This window comes from Octopus bimaculoides, chromosome 17 (genome assembly GCF_001194135.2).
Source record: "Octopus bimaculoides isolate UCB-OBI-ISO-001 chromosome 17, ASM119413v2, whole genome shotgun sequence".
NCBI lineage: Eukaryota > Metazoa > Mollusca > Cephalopoda > Octopoda > Octopodidae > Octopus > Octopus bimaculoides.
This window is the reverse complement of record NC_068997.1, coordinates 49,891,898-49,901,700: the sequence shown is the minus strand read 5'-3', so window position 1 is coordinate 49,901,700 and position 9,803 is coordinate 49,891,898. Positions and strand designations below refer to the sequence as shown.

At 34.5% G+C, this 9,803-nt stretch overlaps 1 protein-coding gene across 1 annotated transcript; it reads right to left on the bottom strand.

Moving 5' to 3' along the window:
- Positions 1-4,340: 4,340 nt before the first annotated feature.
- On the bottom strand, positions 4,341-9,780 carry LOC106874004 (tubulin-specific chaperone E). Its single transcript, XM_014921562.2, has one exon. It carries the CDS (start codon positions 9,340-9,342, stop codon positions 6,598-6,600), a length of 2,745 nt encoding a protein of 914 aa, XP_014777048.1. The 5' UTR covers positions 9,343-9,780; the 3' UTR covers positions 4,341-6,597.
- Positions 9,781-9,803: the final 23 nt, after the last annotated feature.

Here is a 9,803-nt window from a genome sequence, read left to right as displayed (position 1 = left end):
CTAAACCCTTACTAGGGAATAATGATATAATTAAACAGGGAATAACACACTTGACACCGAACAGCAGTAACTGTATTCAGCTGAATAGACGTCAGTGATTGGTTGAAATTACAGAAATACGACAAATTTAACATGAAATAACTTGCGATGTACAATTTTTTGTTAAGAAGGTTAAGAGAAGAAGTTTTATATGACACATTCTACCAGTGTCCCAAGTTTGAAAGTGTTTCGTTAAGAAAACAAATGTTGCCCGTCAAACCCCAAAGATCCGAGGCAACTCTTCTGCTTTGTAAAATATTTCCTGCATGAACTTTTATTAAAAGTTTGATACACTTCAGAGTTTTTTTTTTTAGTGTTTTAGTTTTGTTTTCACCATGAAAGCTAAGCTCATGCTGGAGTCCTTCTTTCAGAACTGTAATCGTGTTTATGTTTGTCTCTCTCTCTACTTGACAACTAGTGTTGGTCTGTTTCCATACTTGTAACTTAGTGGTTCAGCAAAAATGCCTGATGGAATAAGTACTAGACTTCAAAATTCATACACTGTTGATTGACTGAACCCTTTATAATAGTACCCCTGTATGACTACAGATAATGACTGAAACGAGTAAAATGAACCCATCTCCTCATGATGAGAAATTATTATTATTTGAAAGAGAACAAGCTGGCAGATTCATTAACATGTCAGACAACATGCTCAGAAGCATTCCATCTGTCTTTAGGTTCTCAATTCAAGGTTGATTTTATCTTTCATCCTTTTGGAGATGAAGAGGCATGAAATAAATACCAGTTGAGCATTGGTGTTGATGTAATCGACTAGCTCCTTCTACAAAAAATTTTGGGACTTATGCTTGTAGAAGTACGGATTATTTGAGAGAGAAGTGGTTTACGGAATCAGTGGAGAGTTAGACAAAATGTCTTGTATTTAAGTTTCCGTCAACCAAATTTGCTCACAAGGCTTTGATTAGTGCAGGGCTATTGTAGAAGGCATTTACCCAAAATGCTATTCAGTGAGATTGAACCTCAACCCATGTGATTGCTGAAGCAAACTTCTTAACTCCATACCCACGTCTGTGTCAGTAGAGAACAATGGTATCTAAATACTTTACATCTGATTTCAAAACCCACCAAACTGAAGTTAAATCTTTAATCCACGCAGTTAATAAAATATGCACCAATCATGTAACAGATACTATTTAACCCTTTTGTTACCATATACCACCTTTGTTTCAATTTATTTTGCAATTAAACATTTAGTAAAATAATTGTTAGCATGCTGGACAAAATGCTTAGTAGCATTTCATCCATCTTTATGCTCAGAGTTCAAATTCTGTGAAGCTTAACTTCGTCTTTCATCCTTTCAGGATTGATGTAAAAATAAGCCCCAGCTGAGCCCTGGGTTCAACGTAATTGATCAGCACCCTCCCCTAAAATTTCCAGCCTTCTGTCTGCAGCAGAAAGGATTTTTAAGCTGGTGTAAGGCAGCAAGCTGGCTTAATCATTAGCATGCTGGGCAAAGTGCTTAGCGGCATTTCACCTGTCTTTAGGTTCTGAGTTCAATTTCTGCCGAGGTCGACTTTGCCTTTTATTCTTTCAGGATCGATAAAATAAGTACAAGTCAAGCACTAGAGTTGAGGTAATCGACTTCTCCCTTCCCTGGAACATGCTGGCCTTGCGTCAAAATTTGAAACCATTGTTAAGCAGGTTTTTGGGGCATAAATAAAACTGAAACATATTCTCCAGGTGCAAATCATATATCATAATGAACTAAAGAATTTTTTTTTTGTTATGATATGTGGTTTGCATCTGAAGAATATGTTTGAGTTTTCTCAACATATGAAACTATTAGTAGCACTTTAATGCATGCATTGTGTCCTTTAAATAAATAATATTTATCTCTCACCAGATGGAGTACATTTTTTGTTGAATTTTCTATCATGGATCAGTACATTATATATATATATATGTTTGTTTGTTTGTGTGTGTAGTTGTTTTTTGTTCATTGCCTTACACTATTTCTATCTAATTTACTACTCATTTAAAAACTTACATTATTCATGTCTCTTCTTATTCTTCTTCTCTTCTCATTATATACATACATAATATATATACATATATATGTAAGTACATACATATACGTATATATTTAACGTCCTGTACCCAGATATGCATCTATATATACAGGTAAATGTAGGTATGTACATACATGTACGTATATATGCATATACTCATTTATTATTTGTATATATATATATATATATATATATAAAATTTATATTACATATATATACATATATTATACATACATACAAAGAGTATACATATATAACAAAACAGGAAAGTGGAAATGTTTTGGTATTATTTATTCTGCATTATACATGTTTCATTTGCTAATAGCTGTTACAGAGATTTACATGTTATATACACATGTAAAGAATTTCTCATGAGAAATTCATCAGATAAAGAGAAAATTTTTGTTACACAATAAAAAAAATACACCTAGATGAAGCATTTATATATACAACCTTCAATACCATTCATAGCCATGACTTGATTCCTTCACCTGACATCATCCACAGCATCCATCATAATTCCATAATGTGGAACTTTTCCCAGACATCTTTCACGCTAGCATTATCTATCCTATCAACTGCTTTTCTACATTGTCCAAAAGTTCTTTTCAGATAATAAACCTTGAAGTTAATCAAGTCACCTTGATCTGGAGCAAAGAAGCTGTGTTCTCAAGGTTGTATTCCATTCTGATGTTATCAGAAAGAACATCATCATCATCATTTAAGGTCTGTTTTCCATGCTGGCATGGATTGGACGGTTTGACTGAGGACTGGTGAACCAGAAGGCTGCACCAGGCTCCAATCTGATCTGGCAAGGTTTCTACAGCTGGATGCCCTTCCTAATGTCAACCACTCCGAGAGTATAGTGGGTGGTTTTTATGTATCACTGGCAAGGGAACCAGTCAGGCGGCACTGGCAACGGCCACATTTGCATGGCACTTTTTACGTGCCACCATTTATGTCTCTTGGGTGGGTTAAGTGGCACCTGCACTGACAGAATCACCAAGTACTCGCAAGACAGAAAAAAAAAAAATCTAAATGCTAAATGGTTAAAGTTTGGTATCAGTTTTCTTCACCAGAATTTTTTTTTAAATGTCCTGGCAGACATACACTTCCAGAAAAGCCAAACTTCATCAAAATTGTACACTTGTTCTGGTATGTAGCTTTTTTCAGCAATCAGTTTCTTTGGTTTTGCAGGATAATTAATAGCAGACTCTACATCAGCAGTGGCAGCTTCACTGACTATTTTAATATTGTACAAAATAAGGCACTTCTTTAAACCTTTCAAACCAGCAGTCAATAACCAGAAAAGGTTTTGCATCACAAGTTGCTTCATGGCTATTCTGCAGATTGTCATAAAATCTTTTAGCTTTCATATAGATAACCATTGTGTTTCTCAACACATAACGTTCCATCTGATCAGCAATCTACACAAACAATAGAGACATTCCATATTAAACATTGTATCAGATCTAAGCCAGAGAATATTTCTCCATGGTTGGTCATGTTTTTCTTGGAAGATTGGAAACAAAGGACACTCCTTGTATGTCAAGTGATACTAGCGTGTGATATTAATGATATCAAAGTAAAGAGTGATATACACATGCACACAAACATCTCTCTCTCTCTCTGTATATAAGCAAATTAGCTTGTTAGAAAATCTCTGTAAGAGATGAAAGTAACTACACTGAGTAGTAATGCCTATCACCACTTAAACATGGCTGTTCTGTAGGACCTGGTGTTACTGCTATTTTTAACCCCAGGCAGTCACCTCCTCCAGCTAGTTCGAAACTAATTTGCTTGTTGCAAGATCAGTGACTGTGTGTCACTTGATTTCCATATATTGCAGGCTGCAGTGGACTACTGCTACCTCTGAGGATGACCAATAAGAGATCAAAAACATAGTCTGGTGGTCTTGTGGCCGGACGTAGGTAGGGGTTCACTTCCCTGCTTGCAACATATTGAGTGCAGATTGCATTGAATAATTAGCTGGAGGTGGCGTCCTCCTGGGGTTAAAAATAGCAGTAACATCAGTTCCTATGGAACAGCTATGTTTAAGTGGCAATAAACATTACTTATATATATATATATATATACACACACATATATATATATTTTCTATATATGAGCATCTGCTAATACTTTGCATGTACCATGTCCTCACGTTGTTTTTTCGTGTTTGTTCTTCATTTTATATATATATATATATAGGTATTGTAAATTTTAGAGGTAATACTTGATAAGTATAAGCACCTGTATTTTACGTTTATATATATATATATATATATATATATATATATATATATATATATATAGAGAGAGAGAGAGAGAGAGAGAGAAAGAGATGTACACATGTAGATATAATAACACAGAGCGTATCCTGCACTTTGCTGAGGAGGTCATAATGATACCAAAACGTATCAGGAGTTGTCTTCCATATTGATAAAAGTACTTCAAGTTTTAATATTCAGTTCCTATTAATCTTTGTTTCATTACCACTTAACTTATTTCTGGTTAGGTTTTTTTAATCTTCCAGCATTAAGTATGTTAACACCAAAGTTAACTACTATTTTTTTCATGCTGATAGCATATCTAATTAATTTTTCAGTTTGTAATCTTATAACAACCCTATTATAAAGAATTCAAAAAAATTATAAAATTTAATTAGTTGTTTTCTAGATGTGTAGTTAGATGACTTTATTTAAATGCTTCCACAATGGGTAATACATGAGGCAGTGAAAACACTCCAACAAGATCCAGTCAGCAGCATGCTCTCAGTACATCATTTCGTCCTAGATTTACCAGGTCCCTACCAACCATCTGGTGCCAGTCCATCTTGAGATGTCCTCTGTGCTGTTGCCTTGAGGCTTCCACTTAAGGACTTGATTGATGAATTTGTTCATCAAGAGTCCAACGTGTTGCAGCCAATTCATTCAGCATTTGCGGATGATGATGTCTGCTGGGCATTGGTCTGTTCTTCTTTTGACCTCCTTACTGCCGATAAAGTTGTTCCATTTGATGTCCAGTATTTTCTGGAGACATCTGCTATCAAAAGTGTCCTGTTTCTTTCTTTGACTGGTTTTCAGGTGTCATGGTTAAATTCAAATGCAATACTAAACAGGTGGGCAGAACAAAGTTTCTATTCAAAAATGAATTTGGAGCATGTAAAAAAATATTTCTTTATTATCAAAATATATGAGCAAATGATATGAAGTTTATATGAAACATATATCAAGATTTTTTTAATATTAAATAGCTAAATTATGTTTGTCCCAAACCAATTAAATAATAAGAAAGCAAGAAAGAAAATATATTATGAAATTTCACACAAAATTTTGATATAAGTTCAGTGAATAAAACAGTATTAATTATTAGTGTTATTGTTATTATTATTGGAGGTAGTTTCAAATTTTGTCACAAGGCCAGCAAGGACGGATAGTAAATTTGATCTCAGTGGAATTTGAAGTCAGGACATACAGACAGATGAAATGCTGCTGAGCATTTCTGTCCAGCATGTTAATAATTCTGCCAGCTCAATGCCTTAATTATTATTATTATTTTGATTATTATTATCATTAACGTCGAATGTCCATACTAGCATGGGTTCAACGGTTTAACCAGGGCTGGGAAGCTGGAAGGCTGCACCAGACTCCAGACTGATTTGGCATGGTTTCTACAGCTGGATGCTCTTCCTAATGCCAACTACTCTCAGAGTGTAATGGATGCTTCTATGTGCCATTTGTGTGACACCATGCTAGCAAAATTGTTAAAGCATCGGACAAATTGCTTAGCGGCATTTCTTGCAACTCTTTACATTATTGCTGACCTTGTACCAAAATTTTGAAAAAAAAATTATCACCTCTGCCTTAACGAAGGCAGAGGTATTGTTCTCAGTCATATTTGTTTGTTTGTCCGTGTTCAAGATATCTCAAGAACCGCTGGATGGATTTGGATGAAACTTTCAGGAATGTTTGGCCTTGTCACTGGCATGAACTAATTAGATTTTGGGTACCGGACAAGGAGTCTGGATTATTTGTTATATTATGTTAATTTTCAAGTCCTTCTCAATTATCTCCCTTTAGGCCGTAACTATTTTGAATAATGAATTGAACTTTGCTTGTATTAAATAAGGATAAACTACTTATTACTGTTACTAAATTTTCTACAGTCACTTTCACATTTCATGACTATCATTGGGATCTATCAGGTACCAGAGAAGGATTCTGGTTTATTTTTCAGGTTTGTTTTACTTAATTTTTGAGAGCGGTCGAGTTCGTTTTTAGTATTCTCGCTTGTGAGAGCAGACGAGTTTATTTCAGATATTCTCATTTCAAAAATCATCTCTGACTAATTGTTGACAAGATGTTGGTGTTATCTTGGTGGAGGTTTGCGCTCTCTGAGTGCTCTTGTTATTATTATTTTTACAATTATTATTATTATAATTAATATTATTATTTCCTCAATTTTACGAAAGCAGAATAACTGCCTGTTTAAAGTTATCATAGACAGGAATGTATTAAAGCCAAAATTACCACTTTGCAATTAAACTGTCACCATTTTCTATACTGTAATGAGACAGTGGCTTCAAATCATCATCTAATTCAACTTTTACTTCAGGATTTTCTCTACTGATATAAGATAGTTTAAGGTTTGTTATTTCTTCAGTTCCAAAGAGTTTTTGTACAAGTGACTTCAGTTTTAGAATGGTTATGTCTGGAGACAATCTCTTGTTCTTCAATACTTTATCAGGAATATTTTCAGTTTGGATATCAACAACAATTAATTTATCTTTTAGCAGAACTGTTTTAGATATTAATGATTCGGGACTCGCATGTCCATATTTCTTCACCAGTTCTTTGTACCTTGAACATGTTTTAGCTGTGTCTTCTTCACCGATATTTTTTTCTAATGCCTCCCTCTCAACCATATCTAGATAATATACTTCAGCGTTTTTCCTTTCTTCATCACGAATAAAGGTTTTATCATATTTTTTTAAACTGCCAATTTTACCAACGGTAATATAAAATAGTTTATCCTTATATACAGCTCCCAATGGGTTATTTACTAAAATAAGATCAGTCAGCTTGGCCAGTTTGCTAAGCTCATCGATTGATGACAGGTCATTGATGTTATTCTTGTTTAAACTTAGACATTCAAGAGAACAAAAATGTGATGTTTTCTTGCCATCTTCCAAAGATACGTCATTAAAAGAGACAGATGTCAATTGATTGTTAGTTACATAAAGTGTACTCAACTGAGGAAGTTGCCCAAGTTTTAAAAGTTCATTCGCGTCACTAATACAATTGTTTGACAATGAGAGAAATTTTAGCTTTGTCAATTTTCCTGTGGAATTAATAAATGTTTCCAAATTATTGAAACTCACGTACAAACGTTGAAGGGATGGAAACATCGATGTAACAGATAAAATGTTAGCCCAGTCATAGTTCATTCTGTTCAGAATAAGTTCTTCAACATTTGCAAAAGATTTTGCAAACATTTCTACATTTTCAGGAATTATTAAACGGTTACTACTTAAATTTAATGTAATTAGATTAGGAATAATGTTAGCAATTTCCACAACTTGAGTCCAACTCTTCAACAGATTTTTAGAAAGATCTAGCTCAGTTAATTTTGAGGCAGTCACCAAAAAATGACTGGTTACTTTCTGGGAACCAAGACCATAAACTGCAAAATTATTGAGAATCAGAACTCTTGAAGGCACATTTAAAACATCTTTAGCTTTACAGATGTAAGCATCAGGAAAAGATTGTCCGAGGTTAATGTTAAGTGGGTTAATAAAGGAACCAGATTTAGGATGGCCTGCTTGAAAATAACGCCTACCTTTATAGCTACCGTCATGTTTTCCCCGATGAATTTCATCCCAATCAATGCCAAACCAAATACCTTCCATTGTGTCGACTTCTCCTATAAATTTTATCGTCCCAAAATAATTCTCACTTTCAATACGATCACCGATAACCAGTTTGCTTCCATCATTTCGGTTCATATCTGGAAATAATTTCTTGTTTCTGATCATTTCTTCTGGAATATCGCCGTCTTTTAAATTACCTTGGAGGGAATGCTTCTCAGGATATTCATAACCATATTTCTGTCCTAGCTCTTTGTACCTTGAACATGTTTTAGCTCTGTCTTCTTCACCGATATTTTTCTCTAATGCCTGTTTCTCAATCATGCGAAGATAAAATATTTCAGCATCTTTCTGTACTTCATCATGGATAATAGTTTTGGCATATTTTTTTAAACTGCCAATTTTGGCAATTATTAGATTAAATAGTTTGTCCTCATCTATATCTGCTGCTGGATTATGAAGGAAAGAAAACTCGGTAAGGTTGATTAATTTACTAAGCTCATCGATTGATGACAGGTTATCGATGAGGTTGCTGCTTAAATCTAAACGCTTAAGAGAACGAAAATATGTGGTTTTCTCGCCGTCTTCCAAAGATACGTCATTAAAAGAGACAGCTGTCAGTTGATTGTTATTCACATAAAGTGTGCTCAATTGTGGAAGCTGACCAAGTTTTAAAAGTTCATTCCAGTCACTTAAGCGATTGTCTGTTAATGAGAGAAATTTCAGTTTCGTCAATTTCCCCGTGGGATCATTCAATTTTTCCAAATTATTAAAACACACGTACAAACCTCGAAGGGACGGAAACATCGACGTAGCAGATAAAATGTCGTCCCAGTCGTAGGTCATTCGATTTAAAACCAGATCCTCTACATTGGCAAAAGATTTTGACAAAATTTCTGCGTGTTCAGAAATTATTAAACGGTTATTACTTACATTTAACTTTAACAGATTAGGAATTAAGCTACTAATTTCCGCAACTTGAGTCCAGTTCTTCAACAAATTACCTGAAAGATCTAGTTCTGTTATTTTTGAGGCAATCGCCGAAAACTGACTGGTCACTTCCTGGGAACCAAGACCATAAATTGCATAATTATCGAGAATCAGAATTGTTGAACGCACATCTATGATATCGCCAAGTTTACAGACATAAGCATCAGAGAAAGATTGTCCCAATTTAGCCTTTATTGGTTTAATAAACGAACCAGATTTAGGATGGCCTGCTTGAAAATAACGCTTACCTTTATAGCTACCGTCATGTTTTCCCCGATGAATTTCATCCCAATCAATACCAAACCAAATACCTTCCATTGCTTCAACTTGTCCTATAAATTTTATCGTCCCAAAATAATTTTCACATTCGATACGATCACCAATAACCAGTTCGCTTCCATCTTTTCGATTCATGTTTGGAAATTGCTTTTCCACCGTCAGTTTCTCGGGAATTATCTCGTTTCCACTGGATGACTATGAGAGTGATTTCCCTTAGATAAACACACTCTTTTTTTTTTCTTTGTTCTTTTTATATATCAAAGATAAAAAAAAAAAGTATTGTGACGAAGGAGGTGGGAGAAAACGTGGTCTGTCGAGTGGGGAAGACGGTGGCAAACCCGCGGGAATAAAACTGGTTTACTATGGTAGCTGTTTATTTTTTTTATCTCTTTTACCAACGTTTCTGGGAGTTTATCCTCTTAACTCAACCACTAGCGGCCCCTCGCACCTGAAAAATGTTGTTATGTAATTGATATCTGATGATGTTAACTATCAGATATAGTATTTAGTGCTCCAGCATGGCCGCAGTCAAAATGACTGAAACAAGTAAAAGAATAAAAAATATAGTTATTTAAGTTTTTGTTTTTATTTTTTAT